We start from the raw sequence: 17627 nt of genomic DNA, 5'->3' as shown, positions 1-17627 counted from the left end.
CAGAAAACGTATTCTTTCAATCGCTCGTTACTGTAACGAGCACAATGGTATTACAAAAATATAATAAAAAGGCTCCCGTAAGAAGAGAAAAAGAAAAAAAACTGAGATAATAAACGAACTCCTTCTTTCTTGTGGTTTTCCTTAGCCTTCCTGTCTTTCTTAGTGAACCTTCATTCGCTTCTTTCCATTTTTCCGATCTTCAGCGTCTTCCTTCGTACATCCCCTCTTCTCCAAATTCTTTTAAATGACATCCACAAGATTACTCATTGGTCTTCATTTCCTTCTTTTCTTTTTGCTCTCTGTCTCTTCGTACGTCTTCATCACTTGTGCCGCAGTTCCTTCATGTCAGATCGTATGACCCAGAAACGCCCATTTCCTTCGGTCCACCTCTTTGCAGGAAACTTAGAAACCAAAAAAGTGGTCAGGCTAACTTCCCTCTAGTCCAAAAATTTAGTCTTACATATATTCTAACAGCATAAAATGTGTTCATGTAAAGAAAAAGTTCTTGTCAGTTGCGCCAAATTTCTTTGATCTTTACAATCTCGGATGCGCTCCTGACATTTTTATCGCCTCTCGAATGGAACTTAGTTTTATAAACAATGCCAATCAATTCTGACTTTTGCCAGTGACAAGAAAGAAGAGGTAAGAGGCAAGTTGTGATATTTTTACAGAAATGAACAACCCCATTGTTGCTATGAACTTTTTTGTTATCGAACTCATTTCAACGTGCTTTGATTTTGTAGCTTCATTTTGGCTGTAAAATATGAAGGTTTAAATTGCAGTAAGAAATTGAATTTTAACCGAAGGTGACATTTTCTTATCACGACCACCACTGTTTGGACTTGGACCCTGGACTTCTTATGCTATGCATATGTAATGGCATTGACTCGGCATTGACAAGTTTATTCGAAAGTTACTCCCGTAAATCGAAAGTTACTCTTAGTCAAGTACTCTTGTTAATGTAGCCAGGCACTGCGGAGCATTGAGAAAAGTGGGGGGGGGAGCTAAAACTGAATAAAAAGGGTCTTGACTGGTGATTCATTAGTTAATTGTTTGCATTTCTGGCAAAAAGTGGGATGGGGAGGGGCAATGTTCCACGGCGCCTGAATGAGACAAGTTATATTAAAGCTCTGAAATAAAAAATAAAATGCAAGCGCATGATCGAAAAAATTCTTTGCAGGAAATTCAAATCCATTCGATTACACAAAAACTAACAAATTAAAACTCGACAGGGCTTCTTGTTTAGTTTACGACGCAATCCAAATACGACAGGCAGAAACGTAAATGCATTTGAATACTTTATTTCATCATGTTATTCACCAAATTTACTGCCATTTTATTGCAATAAAGGCAGCAAAAGTTTTCTTTGGAAAGACAAGAAGAGATAACTCAAAAACACTTCAATTGATTCCAAGACTGATTATCTCTATATCAATCTAGGTGTTAAAATACCTTTAAAATCATTTCATTTGTTTAAATTTAAAAAATCTCTGGCAAATGCAAAAATACAATACAGGCATGATATATTACAGTACGATACAAAACTAACATATCTTCATTGAAGACAAAAACTATTGTGAAAAGACTGTGTATTCCCTATATGATTTTTAAAAATTGACTAAAAGTTTGATCATTGTACAAATGTGTCATGGACTCAACTACATACAAAGGAATCTTGCATATGCACCCTTGCATTTTGATTAATATAATATGATATAATAATTCTAACGATTTAAAACTAATAAACAACAACATTATCATAAAAGTATTACAAATACAAACGTCAATGTACAAAATAGAAAATTTCTATAACGAGAAATACTCTCAGCGAGAAGAATGTCATGTACCAAGACAAATCGAGGAGATTGTCACCTAAATGTACCACTGCCTATTGCTCACAACTATTTCTTGATCTTCTTTCCTCTTAAAATGGAAAGGTTCATTCTGTTTCCTGAGAAAAATATTTTTCCATAGTAAAATTGGTTCTCACTGAAGTGGCTCCAGCTCTGGGTTGATCCAATTCAAAACTGGTCCCTTGACGAACTGAAATAGGAAGTGTAGATTAATTTAAACCGAATGAAAAATCAAAACATAAAATCAAATCTGCCTGCAGAAATAGCAGCATTACAATTTTTTTAATATTTAAAAATATAACAATCCTGCTTTGCAACATGACAAGGGACTAAGAATGATTGTGGCTATGTTCTTGATACTGAAAGGTAACACTGAAATCTAAAACTCTTTAGATATGGCAATTTTCCTTCATGATATCTAAAACTGGAAAAGTTAAATTTTAAGACACAGAACACAGACCTTAAACAATTTATTAATGGTACTTTAGTTTTTAAAACCATACTTCCTAGTTTAGTTTATAAAACCATACTTCCGACCTACCCTAACAGGCGTTGTTTGCTCTAGAGCAGACATCGTCAGAGGGGCAATCTTTGGCAGTTCCCTAAAAAGTTGATTGGCATTTACTATTAACAAATATCAAAGCTAAATTCATAACAACAAAGTGACAATTCCACCTAAACTTGCTGTCATACATTGCAAATAAAGAAATTTCGAACATATTCTAAAACTAAACAAGCAAGAGACCCACCCCCTTCAAATTTTGTATCTTAAGACGACTCCTCAAAGCAAATGATCATACAGATCCAACCAAAATTGCCAAGAAACATTAAAATAGATCATTACCATAAAAGTATAAATAAAGCCTTTAGAAATGTAAGAAACTTGCAGAAATTTATTTCAAGAATCAAATTTTCGCGAATTTCAAAAGAATTACTGATTCAAAGCTGTTTAGAAGCATTTAAAAAACCAGTATAATTGCAGCGTTAACTTCAAAAGACGACGACTTGCAGTCCCGTATTCATTCAGTTAACAACAACAGATTGTCAAATAAAGAAAATTATCAAGGTCTTTCGGGCGATCAACGCCTCAAAATGATTTAGTATTCGTAATATAGAGTCAATTAACCAAAAGATACAGATAAACATTCTGAAATAGCAAAAGACAAGGGTTAAAATCTCAATCAATGAAAGGGAAACCATGGCTGTTAACGTGCACGAGGGAGCTAGTGATAAACCATCATTAATCTCAATTTGCGCCGAAACTGTTAAAAATTTAAAAGCAACTTCCTTAATATATTGCGCATATAACAAGACTTAAATACCTTGTCTCTTCTCTGATACCCAAAATTTGTCTTCGAAGTGCCTCATCTGTGTGGACTCTTCCTTTCCAACGGGATGTCTGGCTTTCTAAGCCAGAATCTCCTGGCAGTTTTCCTTTGGCTTCAGTTGCCTCCTCAAAACCAGTGAAAAAATAATGTTCTGCAATGTGAAGTTCGTCTAGGGACTCTAAATACTTGTCGATAAATGTGTTTGAGTCTGATGACATTGGTAAACGGGAATAGAGCTTTGGAGACTCTTTCTTCGCTGGTTCTTGTATGACATCTCGAATAGGAGTCTTTGGTACTGACATCTAAGCGATAAATAAAAATTAAGTTTTAAAAGATGCAAAAAATAAAAGTTTAATCAAGACAAACATGAACATTGTCAATTCACGATAAAGTCAACAGCATTTACTATTAGCGGGCATTTAGAGAATGCAAAACTGCTGCAGTGACTTTGAAATCCCGTCCCATATTATACGCTACTTAGATAATAGACTAAAGAAAACTTAGATAACAGATTGCTTAAAGAACAAAACTTAATTTTCGCCATAATTTCTTTCCATCTTTTACGAAATACCGCGCGTTCACATCTGCATTTACATCTCAAAATGCATCAGCTAGTAATATATCATTTACTACTGCAAATGTACCAAAATTTGTACAGAATTTCTTCATAAGCATATCAAAAAGACAAATTTGAAGGTTTTCCAGTAAACATTGGTATAAAACTAATTGTCAACACATACCAAAATTTCCTTAGCACTGTTTCCTTCATCCATGTTTGGAAAATTGAAGTGCTGGTACTTCGTCATCAGTCTGAAGGAAATGAAACAAAAGAAATGAATGAGATTTCTTGCATGATCGAAGATTTAGGAGATGCATACCGCAGTACTAGCATCGAATTCCCTGCTTCTTGTTCTAAGTATGTCTAAAACGTTTCTTCATAAGTAAAAGGAGTATCATTAATACTTATAGAATATTAGTTTATAAAGCAAAATGCAGTGCTGCGATAGACTGGAACAGTACTTTAAGGCAAAGACTGTAAGGCAGCGCAATATTATATAGAGGAATCTAAATAGCTTTGAAACGTACCCCAATGGACAAAAACGAATTAGTTTCGGGGAAATCAGAAGGGGAGAATCAGTTTCGTATCAAAATTAGAAAGATGTCAAAGGTTACAACAAATCAAAGAATTGGAAACAAGCGAAACAAATCAGAAAAAGAACCTTTCAGTTGCTGTCTCGTACGATTGTGATCTTTGAAACATTTGTTGCACCATTCTTCTTTGCTTCTCTGTACCCTGACGAACTTTTTCTCTCTTTAGCTGCTTTTCAACCTGAAATCAATTGTGGAGAAAGATGATTTCTAAAAGCAATGAATAATTATTAGATTAAATTTGATTAACTTTTCTTTTAAAGATCTTCACTAAGGTCAGTTATAAAAAAACAATCGCAAGTACACCGAAGAGTTTAACCTAAACATGAACAATTCGTAACAGCGAGTGTTCAAATGTGAATTTTTTAATCATATACGACGGAGAATTTCCATGAAAATGTTTAATTCTCTTCAATAAAATCTCAAAGATATCATAAGAAATGTAGAATTACCCTAGTAATTATAAAGAAATGTAAAATTACCCTAGTTATAATACAGAAATGTACAATTTCACTCGTAATTACGCTAGAATTACCTAAGGTAGAGCATAGCTATATGGTCTCAGTAAAAAACCCATTGATGACCATTAACTCATATATCAACGTCCTTATGCCCTGATTATCGTGGGCTCTTAAATTGGTTTGAGTTGTTAACAGTATACTCTTTCATACCTGATCAGCATCTGGTTTGGGGCTGTCGAAATTTCGATTTACAGCAACTAGCTCTGGGTAAGGAACCTGTAAGCAAAACACGCCCTTCAACATAAAAAAACACCATAGGCTCTGCTAGGCAATATCCCAGAGGATCATACAAATCTGGCCTATGCAGAAAGACGTCTTTAGACACCAGCGCGTAATAAAGATTTCTTTTCTAGTTTAACCCGGTAGCCAGACAGTAGGAAGCCCTTGTAAATCAACCGCCAGTATTTTATTGACAGCTATTATTTAAATGCTTCATTTGAACCAATCAGATTCAGCTCAAGAAATACATAAAAACTTTCAGAGGTATACACGCAGTTTGGTTCTAATTCCATTGTCTCGATGGAGAGTTAAATAATCTAGACAATTGTGATGGTATAAGAACTGCTTGCTTTAAAGATACTAGAGCAAAACTTTGCACAAGTTTTAACAACTTACAGATGGAAACATAGCTTCTATGTTATCAAGATTAACATGGGTACTATGCTTCGAATCAATACTTTTGAGCCGTTTGAGTTTATTCACTTTTTCCTTGGCAATGTTTACTTCTTCAAATTCATCCTCTTCAGGAATAGTTTCTACCTGCAATAACGACATATTCAAACATCAATTATAATATATATTAAACATTTGATCATCTAGAAAGCAGAGAGACTGTAAATGGAAGGGAAAACTAAGTAATATAAAAACCGTCAACTTACAATAAAACTGAAAAAATATCTTGCAAATATTATAAAAACTCCGGTGTATGCAGAGAAATAGTTTTGAAAAAAGACTTTAAAAAACAAACATTTAAATAATTATCAAGCCTTTCGTCTTTCATTCGTCAGAGTCCCAGCATTGTTACGAGGGAAGAGTAACATGTGAAACTTTTGGCGCCAAAATCAGTAAATAAGATAATCGCATGATTCATTTTTATTTTCGACAAGAACAAACAGAAATAGAAGCTATAAATTTAAAAAATGGCAGCTACAAGCACAAAGAGACGGTTCGTTTGGAAAGAGGAGGAAACTGCATTACTGTTGAAAATCGTCTTATAATAGCCTCGTTCCCTAAGCGTTCTCATTTAGCTCGCTTCCAAGCGGTTCTGCCCATTTACACGAGAGCCGAATGGAATGGTTCCAAATGGAACTAATTCTGTAGCGAAGCCAAAAGAGAACGGATAGCAGGTCCCAAATGAAACGGTTCCAACAGTTAAAAGCGGACGTGACTCACGTGTTCTTCTTTTCTATTCTGAAGTGACTGGTCGGCGTCTTTGTTATCATTCTGTGTCATTGTGCGGATTTTCTCAAAAGTTAGTGCATTTCCTTCAGGAAACAAAAAAGTTACAAGAATTTATAAATCTTAAAACGCTGAAGATATTAATCAGTAAATTATAAACTCGATGAAAAGATGAGGACTTGAGTGCATAGTATGACCACTTAAGTGCAATCATCGGATAAAAAAGCGGCATAAGCTTACTTTCAATCCACAATTAGCCAATTATTAAACCCGATGCCACTCACAAGTTGCTTCTTAAGTATTTGTATACAGTCTTAAATTCAATCAAACGATCAGGTGAATTACTTCAAGAGCAGATAAAAGGACAGGAAATTCTCTCGTGAGTCTAATCTAACCTTTCGCAATAGCCTCGAAGACGAACAAGTTACTCGAGTACGCTGATCTTAGCCTCGAAAACGAAAAATTTACTCGAATACGCTGATCATAGCCTCGAAGACGAAAAATTTACTCGAATACGCTGATCATAGCCTCGAAGACGAAAAATTTACTCGAATACGCTGATCATAGCCTCGAAGACGAACAAGTTACTCGAATGCGTTAATGAGTTTCTACACTTTGAAAATTCGAGAAAGCACGAAATATTTTGCTGCCAGAATTTTGAAATGAATTGATACTAAGCTAAGGTTTTTATTGTGTCATCATTTAGTGAAGGATAGCCAAGCAAACATAATTGAAACACTATGAGGATGCATAAAATAGATACCTTTTGCCATGTCGATCTTGCATCTTCTCAAAACACCAGGCTTCAAGATCATTCTGTGGAATTCATCAACCTTGTATTTCTTGTCTAGTTCATTGTTCTTTTCTAAATGATCCCGTATTAGAATAATCTGAAAGTTTGGAAATGGAATGAATGGATGAATGTTCAAATACTTCCAAGAAACGTAACTATTTCTACTGGTTAAATAAAATTGCTGGTGCGAAACCGGATATAATCATAAGAACAAACCTGATAAGATTTAGATAACTCTATTTTCTCCAGAAAATCTGTATCCTCAAGATTGTTGGATTTAGGGAGCTGGACTCTGAAGTTGCGTGTTGGCGTATTCTATCAAAAATGAGTGATTGTCAACTACAGGTTGTTTTTGCAAGAAATTATTTTGATGAATTCCACGAATTCAATTATAATGATAAACGCATGTTATAGAACATAAACACATAACAAATTTAAAATGTACAATATATTACAAAAAGCAGTAACATGGTACATAAAACTAAATAAAACGCTGTTTGCCAGACATTCCTCAGATTATAAAACGCTGGCACAAATGGTAAACCTAAAATCGTATCCAGATTGCTTTTACAAACACAACATGGGTGTTCTCTCTGCAAGACCGTTTTGTCTAACACTTAGTACATAGTTCTTTTAAATTGAGACCTTACAGGAAATCCGAGAGAAGCATGGCAAGCTTTTTCGTTTTCCCGGTGTTTGAAACGTACATCATATTATACCTAAATATTCTATTCTCTCTGTGTTGTTTTTATTGTTCCCTGATTCCAAGATGTGAGAGAACAATTCAAAATGAAAGACAGTTAGTTTTACTCATCAAAGCAATAGATGAGAATCTATATTTTGAAGAGCATTTATTGTGTTTGTTCCATCCAGCTCCATACTGTACGTTTTAGGACACTAAGAAGCTATTCTTATCGAACAAGTCCAGGCCCTTCCAATAAATGGGACCACAACCCGTGAATCCTACGCTTGGAATAACATAAAGCTGGTCACGTGTTTCCATATTAAGTGACTGTTTGGTTACGTCAGTGACACGAATCACAGACCTCTGGATTTGTATTCCACGACCCTAACCACTGACTATCCTTAACATAAAATGCGTACTTTATTGTGAAAAATGTTTTGCTGTTGATAGCAGGCTCTTTTTCAATTTGCTACCTCATTATCCGTTGCCTCTCTCGTAGCCTTTTGATTCTCTCTAAGTCTTCTTTGTTTTTTCACCTTTTCCTCTAGTTTTCGTCTTACTTCAGCTTTATAGTGATCTCGTAGAGCAGTTAGATCATCCATTGCGTCAAGGTACATCTAAAAATATGACAATGCTGTGCAACAAATGACATTTCACTATATGATTAAGATATTATCTTATCATTTACATCATTGATAAGTATGTAATGGCTTCAATTTTGCTTGTTCTCTTTCAGATGCTCCTTGCTTGCAAAATCGAAAACTATACATTAGGAACAAAAGACATTTCTTCGAATAATATTTTATTGTTCAATTAAGATTTCATTGAGCATTCGTTTCGTTGTTTACTTTATCATCAACTTCAGTTCTACATACTTAGCCTGGAGGCAAAAGCGACATTTTTAGGCAGTTAATGTAAATTTTAAAAAGCAAAAGGATTGAAAACTTTCCAGTTACGCACAAACAAATATTGAACTTGTATAACGCATTTTCGCTCTAATAACGGACCAAGAAACTTACAAAGGACTAGGTGAAGAGAGCATGATGTTAACCGTCATGAAAAAAAGCTCATAAAAATAATGTATCCAGCATTCTATTATTTTAGTTTCAAACCTCCTGTCTAATCTTTCTACGTTCAAGCTCTCTCTCAACTTTTGAAGCTTTTCGTCTGTGGTTGCTGACTTTCACCTGTAATAAACGGAAAAAAGTAAATCAGATGGAGATAACATTAGACAAACCTTACTCAGGGCTAAAAGGTGGGAAAGGGCAAATGGTCAAGCCCTTTATCTTTTAAATAACCTCCATAAAAAATGTGACAAATAAGCTTTCCCTTGAAGAAGTTAAAGTCAAAAGCTCAGTTCTTCACTTGAAAAGTTAGCCCCTCTTGATCAAGCTCTGCCATTAAGCATCAAGTTTACAATTGAACCATTGTTTGACTGATTGGAGGAGGAACTTCATAAAAAATCAAATTAACAAAATAAATACAATAATGGACACTAAAATTTTTTTGCTGTGAAAAGGAAGAGTTCTCAAAAATTGATTTAAAAAACCAGACCACTAAATTAGCAAGGTTGCTAGTTGTGCATGTGATTGTGCAACAAGGGTTGATGCTGGGGACAAAAATTTGATGTGACATATGTTTGCATATTAAAAGATGCATAAGACTGCTGAAATAATATGTAAAATATTTCTGTTGATTATATGTTTGAAATTCAACCAGCTAACTTTTAAATGCAGAACAGCTTATTTTACATACTCAAAAGCGTATATTTCTACACATCTAACAATCTGAAGCTCTGCCTATATGGTGCCAGGCACTACAAAACTGACTGGCAAACAGATATATCACACCAAAGATTAAAAAAATATAGGTCACAGAACTCTTCTTAAGATGATTTTCAACATATTTGTATTGAGCTCAAAGCAACTTAAAACAAATCTGTTCTTATTTTGGTTTAGTAAGACCGGCAAGTGATAGGTATGGTAGACGTTTCCTTCATTAAGTTGGCACTGTTCTCTTTACAATGCTACAGGGAGGAAAAATTGAATTTTTTTTGATAAAAAGTCAAGCAACAATAATTAATCTGGGTCAGGGATTGATAAATGAGAGGAAATCTCTTAGTCTAATAGGTAAGGACCTTGCATATAAATAATTGTTCTGTGGGTAAGGACCTTGCATATAATATTGATCCAGCTTGCAGCTCTAAACTTCCTACTATCAAGCCACTTCATGAAAGTAAATAAACCAAGGCAAATTTCTACTTGTGGCCACTCGTGCACAAGAAAGGGGATAAACTGCTCAGGAAATTAGGGAATATATACTTTTAATATTAGTTAAAGTAGAATGAAGATTATGGGACTGAAAGCATATTTAGCTACTTTATGAAGTTTGATTGCCATTTATTGAAAATTTGCTTGCTTTTCTTTTCAATAAATCTGTAAAAATAGGGAGTTCTAAATAGAAATTAGCTAGAGAGGCCCTAATTTTTAAAGAAACAGACAAGGCTGCAAAAGGCGTAAGTGTCAGCCAATGTCAATTTTACCAGTCATTTCAAGACTCTCGGAAATGTTATTTTGTCTCCAGGCCAGTATAGGCTGCTGCACCTTTTTCATCTCTGATTTGTCTGCTTGAAAACACCAAAATGATTGGTGCAATGGATTTGATCTCATTAAGCTCATTGAACTGGTAGTTATTAAAGCCTTCAAAAAATTGGATTAGAAAAAAAAAATTTATATGTACGGCTTCTTTTAGGCCTTTTGAAACATGCAAACTTTTTAAAACTTCTTTTATCTATTATTATTTAGTTCTTTTCTATGTTCTTGCATAGTAATTTAATTTCCTGTATTAATCTGTATTTTGAATGGTTTGATTAATTATATTCACTATGTATGTAGTTAATTTAAAATGTAATGAACTGAACTTCTACTCTGTATATCTCTGCATAGGTACTGTAAAGAAAGGTATTGGGCAACTGAAATTGATCAGCTGCAAAATCTTTACAAATATGCTGCCAGGATGATCTTTATGGTGACACATGCAGATCGCTTATTCAAAGGTCAGGCTGAAAGACCATAAAATAATGTTTAGGGAAACTGTGGATTCCTCATAGGGAAAATTTGATTATACAATAGCTTTGTGGCCACTCACAAAAAATCCAGACGATCCTCTCTAACCTCCAAAATACTTAAGGTTTCGCTTGGTGGAGTCCTGTGTTACATCAGAGGCTTGTAAGTAGCTAAAAGGCTTATGAGTACAGGTTTCCAAAGATAATTATTTCATCACACAAAAACCGGGCTCAGTCTTGTGTTAAAGCACTAGCTTGGAGGAAAAGTCTAGTCTATCATAAAATTGGCAATTATTGCACTCTACTTTATATGCGTTACAGGTTACACTTGAAGGAAGCTGTTCAAGCGTTGCACCATTCTTCGCTTGTCATAAAAATTATTTGCATTATTTCCAGATATTAAATAGACCAAGACGAGATTAAAGTTCTCAAGCGAACTGCAAAGAGATTAAAAAAGCTTTAGACTGTTTCACACTTAAAGGACACAGAAATTTTAAGAGGATGTTTAAAACTATGGTCGAGCATACTTTAGATCTTAACCTTGCAAAGCTACAGGGCTGAATATCTGATTCGTTGGTTAATCAGTTGCCTTGTATGCAGGGAGCAAAAATTAAAGCTAATTCATAAAACTTTTCACTACCTGATTCATGTTGGGGCTTTATTGACTTCTTGACTTGTCCGACCATAGCACTCTTGAACTCATTATTTCTTGTTGTTGCTGCTGTTAGGTTGTCATAGAAACATAAGCCTGGGATATAGAAACGGGATTGGGCTGGGGGAGAGGGATGTTTTAGCTCCCTGGTTGTTTTGCAAAAAATTCCAAATATCAAGTTATAAACTACCAGAAAACCCTGTTTTTATACGGTTTTAGCCCCCCAACTTTTCTAGACCCTCCACACTATTCTCAACGCTTCGCGGTGCCTGAAGTTAAAGGAAACGTGTTCAGGTAAAGCAAGCAAGTCTGCAAGTGTTTTCAGAAACATTTGATTTTTCATGTCATCGCCCCAGCCATTACGGTCGTTCTGTTTACCTCTTATGCGAGGTTAGCTTGTCATGTGAGCAGTTTTGCATCTCAAGAATGCTGACCAATCGTGAGCCGTTATTTTAATGTTACTTGACAAGGTGGGTATACGCAGTCCTTGTATATGAACACATAATCTTTAACATCCACATCGTTAACATCGTTAACGTCTGAACATCCCGATATAACGCACCCCGGATATAAAGAACTTCCCGGTTTAATGAACTGAATATCTGGTCCCTTGGATTCTGCCTTACAGACTCCTTACAAATTTTCTCAGTAAAACGAACCCCGGATATAACGAACTCTCGTTATTACGAACCAAATTTTAGGTCCCTTCATCCTAATTACCCTCGATATAACGAGCTTTTCATACATTTTCATCTTTTAAGGCCAATCTCCATTAGGCGGATTTTTTTCGCTTTTTCACAGGTGAAAGGTTATGAGCATGCGTATTTGAATTTTTTCGTTTCTTGTGCTGTTGCGCGACGTTCGCCTTGAAAATTCAAACTATTTGAAATTCTTCTACACTTACGTGATAAAAGTATTAGAACGATCGCCTAAAAGCAAATGTGGTTAACCCTTTGCTCTTAAAACACCATAGAAAATCGGTGGAGCAAAACAAGATTGTTGGTTGAGATTTTCAATTGCAATTTTGCTCCAATTGTAAAAATAAAGATACATTTAATAAATTGTAAAAAATAGAATTTTTTAGATAAGTACAATTTGCTTTATCATATATTTTGTTGGATGACCTCAAGAAATCTGGCAGCCGCCATTTGCACTGGAACTCATTGAATTAGCTTTGCAACGAAATGGATACAATAGGAAATCTCAAGAAAATTGTATAAGATTTTATTTTTTTGGATTTTTAATGAAAACTAGCTGTTTTCAATTACATCAAGGCATTGACCTTGACGGGGTTGTTGAAAGACCATGACGTCATTACTTTTAAAATTTTTTGTCACAATTGCATCATAACTAGGTTTATTGTCCTGCTTAAAAATAAATGGTATTTGCAAAGAATCACTACTTGTTTTTGTAAAGAATCACTACTTGGGGACTTTCCACAAATAATTGGACAAAATATTCAGCATTGATTAACTTCGCACACAACGCCAGCTTGCAGATGCCATTAGGCCCAACAAATTGTCGGCCTGCCCTGGCCTACCATTCTTTTAATTTTAGTAGGCATTGTTAACTTAATGGTCTTGTAAATACATATGTTGTAAACTTGCTGCAACCAAACCTTCTTGTAGTTTCAGCAAAAAAATGACTCGCTAGACCCAAATATTTTATTGCTTCTCGTTCTCTTTCTGGTCGTTTTTGTGTTTTCGGCATTAAAACTAAAACATTGATATTTTCCAATTATCCCTGACATTTTGTTACTTTTCTATCATAGAAAGGTAGGAAATGAATTGAATTTGTTAGGAATCGCACTTTTGCTGATGCCATTTCTAGAATCCCGCCAAAACAGCAAGATTTGTTCAATCAATCTTAGAATGCTAGTTTTGGAGCCGCCATTTTGTTTTTAACCTTTCAATACTTTAGTCACGTAAGTGTATATCGCCGGCAGGGGTGGTGGCACGGGGGAACAAGCCCCCCTCAATATCTTAGTTAACCCACTTCCCCGACGGCAGTGATATGTCCATTTCGCTATGATATGTTCAAATTAATGAATAGAGCATTTTCAGCTCGCAAGTCTTTGATTGGCTGAGCGACCAAAATTCTCCATACTCCATTAGCCAATCAGAAATTAAGAATATGATAACAGACGTGTCTCGCAGCTAGATTTAGGCCTATTTTGAACGTTTTTACCACTACCCACAAAAAATAAACGTGTGAAATGTGCTGAAAGATAACAGACCTGCCAACCTTCCAAGCTTAAAAACCTGGATATTTGAAATTTTTCTTAATTAAAACCTGGAGATTTTGCTAAAAACCTGAAGATTTTGCGTCGCGAACTTTTTCACCAAAAATAGCAAAAGATTTACATTTTTTGTTATAGTTCAAAGTTGCTTTTGTCGCATTCTTCAAAACTTCTTCTTCCGGTTGCCATTTATAACAGAGAACCACTGATTCTTGGAATCTGGACTTCATTGCCAAGATACTCATGATGGCCATTTTATTATAGAAATGATATGAATCTCGTTTGCATGCAAACATAGGAGCGAGAAACGGGACAGGAGGCCGAGGGAGTTTTTCTAAGCCAACCAGCGACGTCAGCAGCGCTGTGATGTGATTCAAGAACGATAACACAGAAGAGGGAAATTGTACATAAAATCATGCATAAAATTTGCAGGGGAAAAGCTGAATAAAATCTAAACATCATTGGTAAATTGAAAATAAGTTTTTGAAAAACCGTGTGAAATGAACAAAAATTCGTGTGAACGTGAGATCGAGGCCAAAACCGTGAGACACGCGGCAAAACCGTGAGAGTTGGCAGGTCTGAGATAACCTTAATATTTTTTAAATTGAATCTTTAATAAATTTATGAAAAAACTGCCGTTGTACTCGGTCAAAATTCTTCCGCGATCGTCAATTACGAAGGCGTGAAAATGTCCCTTTCAAACCCTTTTAATAATTAGGGGGGAGGGAGAACATAAAACTACAGTTTTTAATCCTTAAAAGTTGTTTTATCCACTTAATTAACATATATAAACTTACCTTTGCAAGCCACTGTTAAAATCATTTCTTGTCGGCATTGATCCTTGTGCTACTGACGGAAAAAATTGTTAAATTCCACTGAGATATTATGCAGTCCTTCATTCTCTCAAAATAACTACAATTGTACTATTTCTCTTGCACTCAGGTACTTTACATATGTATTTTAAAGGCTTGAAGATCGATGAGAAGCTCATGTCTACTGATGTTCACTGCTACGGCCGAGTAAAAGCTGACGCCACTCGTCAATGATGAAAAGAGCGGGAAAATGAAAATGCATTCATTCATGGCTCTGGGGGAGCCGCAAATCATCATAATCATGTAGTAGTTAAGAGTTTAAGGATCCTTCTTGGTTCTTCGTAGTTAATGGTCCTAGGATCATAGGGTCTGGTTTTTCCAATATGCCAAAAGCAACTACCATGCCTGTGATTATCAAGAGCACGATAAAGAAACAGAGAATACGTAATGAGAAGATGATGTTGAAAATAAACACAAACATTGAAGACATAGCCCTCGTGAATCTGGTAACCAGTTAAGTGTCTAGATTCTTCCTGACTGAACCTACAGAAATATTCGCCGGCACGGCGCCACTGAAGGGCTGGGGGGCCGAAGTCCCGCCACTTTGTAGGAAGTGAAAATTTTTTGACGGTCTTTTTTATTATTTTTGGAAACAGAGCATGAAATAAAAAGGGAACATACTGTTTATATACTGCTTGATTTTATTGGATCTATTTGCTAACTTACTTAGATATATTTCTATTATTTGTCGATTAGTTTTATCATTTCAGTAGATAATGTTTGCTATATCTTTGCAATATCTGCATTTTGGATGTGTAAACATGGCCTACTGAAAATACCCGAGACAAAGAAGATGCACATTTCTGTTCAGGAAGTAAAATTCTCTCTACCAATCCATGGTGACTTTCATGTCAAGTGTACGCACTACGTAAATGTCTTCATGTTTAGAACGCCAACTAACGAAGATTTTATGTATGTCAAAAATGTTTTTCATTAGTTTGCACTCGGAACGCCAAAAAACATGAGTGTCCGAAGATCTTCGGACCCAAGTACATGAAGTGCACCCTGGCATTCAATATAATAAAATATAATGTATAATATAATATAAGTAATTTATTTACAGTAGACGTTCTTTACAGTAGTGGCTAAAAGATAAGCTAATTAAAGCCTACTATTTATAGGAATAAAAATGATAATATTCTAAAGTGATATAAAAGCTATTTAAAGAAATAAATTAAAATACCTAGGATTTAATTAGATTAATATAACAGCTTTTTATTATTTGCATTGATGTGCACTCTGAGCAAGGTCACCCTTTCTTTCTTTCATTCCCTGAAGCCTCCCCTTTCAATTTTTTTCTTAAAATCAAAAACAATTTTTTGAGAATCATCGAATTGTCTATTCTGAGAGGTATAGTAATTTGTTAAATTCTAGTCAGGGAGATGCATTTTTAGCCATTCTAGAAGGCCTGATTTCAAAAATTTCCTTTCCCGTCGTATCCCACCATGGTGGGTCCTCCGATGTCACTAAACTTTATTCTTAGCCCCCCCCCCCCCACCCCCAAAGTTCAAATTTCGTGCCGCCGTCTCTGATTCGACGAAAAATTCGATCTACGAAAGTAACTAAATGGGTGTTCTTTGACATATTTGAAAATTGTGACATAACATTCTATAAAAAAAACTGAAACGCACATGTAGACGGCATTTCCCGCATTTAAGCTGTAGTTACTGTTGTTTTCGCTGAAATTTATTCTCATGATAACTGGATTTGAATTCCTTAGGGTTTTTTGAATACTTCAATCATTTTTTGCAGATTGCTCTGATAGACGCAGGGGTGGCGCTGTTGGGTGTCACAGGGGGGGGGGGGGGGCAGCTGCCATTCCAAAGGGTCACCAATGACACCCCGTCGGCAGCCCAATATAAGAAAAAAAGAACTATCGGCACTCTGAAACTGTTGAATGAATTTACTTTTTTATAAGAACCATTAAGTTGAAGTTCAGGCTAGCTTTTTGACTCTCAGTAGAACCATAAATTCATTAGAACCATGAGGCTGGATTGTTCTTAATTTGTTTTTAATTCATAAGGGTGTAAGCAGTGCAGTTGCTAAATATTGTGCTTAGTAAGCAGTGCAGTTGCTTAAGGAGAGTGTTCAGGGACCACTTGCAAGCAACGTTTGAAAAATGCAGCGTCAACTTAACCAATTTGAATCAATTAAAAATAATAAATTTGGAGGCTATTGTTTTATAAATTGTCCTTTTGAGTAAAGGATCTATTAAAAACTGTCGTCCAGGGCTGCAAAGAGGGGGCAAGGAAAATTTCCCTAGGGCTTCAAGGCTCTATGTACCCTGGGTACCAGACTCACTATATATAAAATAAAATTGAGTCTGGTACTATTATTTTATATAGTGAACCTGGTACCCAGGGTAGGCTCTATGGGGCCTTTTAAAGTAATGAATTCACTTTTTTAAGAACGGAATTATTCAAGCATAACAAAATCATGCCCAAGAAGAGTACAACATTTCAAACAATTGGAAGAAGATGGCTCCAAGAAATATTCGGGAATGTATTTTCAGCTAAAGTAAAGGGTGTGGTCGCAAATTTTTTCTTGTGTCTTGCCTCAGGGCTTGTGCTAACTATTAAGTGCGTAGCCATTTTCACTGTTAACAAGATTTTTCAAATTTCCAAGGAAAATTTCCCTAGGGCTTCAAGGCTCTATGTACCCTGGGTACCAGACTCACTATATATAAAATAAAATTGAGTCTGGTACTATTATTTTATATAGTGAACCTGGTACCCAGGGTAGGCTCTATGGGGCCTTTTAAAGTAATGAATTCACTTTTTTAAGAACGGAATTATTCAAGCATAACAAAATCATGCCCAAGAAGAGTACAACATTTCAAACAATTGGAAGAAGATGGCTCCAAGAAATATTCGGGAATGTATTTTCAGCTAAAGTAAAGGGTGTGGTCGCAAATTTTTTCTTGTGTCTTGCCTCAGGGCTTGTGCTAACTATTAAGTGCGTAGCCATTTTCACTGTTAACAAGATTTTTCCATGATATTCAGTCAAAGCGGGGCAAGATGCTTGACCATAACGTTGTCGTAGATCTTTTTAAAAGAGAAATACACGATTTGAT

At 35.4% G+C, this 17627-nt stretch overlaps 1 protein-coding gene across 1 annotated transcript; it reads right to left on the bottom strand.

The window, feature by feature from the left end:
• Positions 1–1181: 1181 nt before the first annotated feature.
• Positions 1182–11550, bottom strand: LOC135685379 (uncharacterized). Its single transcript, XM_065201307.2, has 13 exons — positions 11432–11550; positions 8840–8914; positions 8201–8344; positions 7259–7357; positions 7013–7139; positions 6244–6335; positions 5467–5610; positions 5002–5067; positions 4402–4511; positions 3922–3991; positions 3176–3483; positions 2395–2455; positions 1182–2043 (listed from the first exon to the last, which is right to left on the bottom strand). Exons 1-13 carry the CDS (start codon positions 11438–11440, stop codon positions 1987–1989), a joined length of 1362 nt encoding a protein of 453 aa, XP_065057379.2. The 5' UTR covers positions 11441–11550; the 3' UTR covers positions 1182–1986.
• Positions 11551–17627: the final 6077 nt, after the last annotated feature.

Source organism: Rhopilema esculentum, chromosome 15 (assembly GCF_057945365.1).
Source record: "Rhopilema esculentum isolate cy_ngs chromosome 15, ASM5794536v1, whole genome shotgun sequence".
Lineage (NCBI taxonomy): Eukaryota > Metazoa > Cnidaria > Scyphozoa > Rhizostomeae > Rhizostomatidae > Rhopilema > Rhopilema esculentum.
Note: the sequence above shows the minus strand (reverse complement) of the source record. Positions and strands in the feature narration are given on the sequence as shown.

Bases quoted from the DNA above. Each gene is read 5' to 3' on its own strand.
- LOC135685379 (XM_065201307.2), bottom strand. The intron at 5,611-6,243 runs GTGAGTCACGTC...TCGTTATTGCAG, and splicing joins AGAATAGAAAAGAAGAACAC to GTAGAAACTATTCCTGAAGA. The intron at 4,512-5,001 runs GTATGAAAGAGT...AATTGATTTCAG, and splicing joins CCAAACCAGATGCTGATCAG to GTTGAAAAGCAGCTAAAGAG.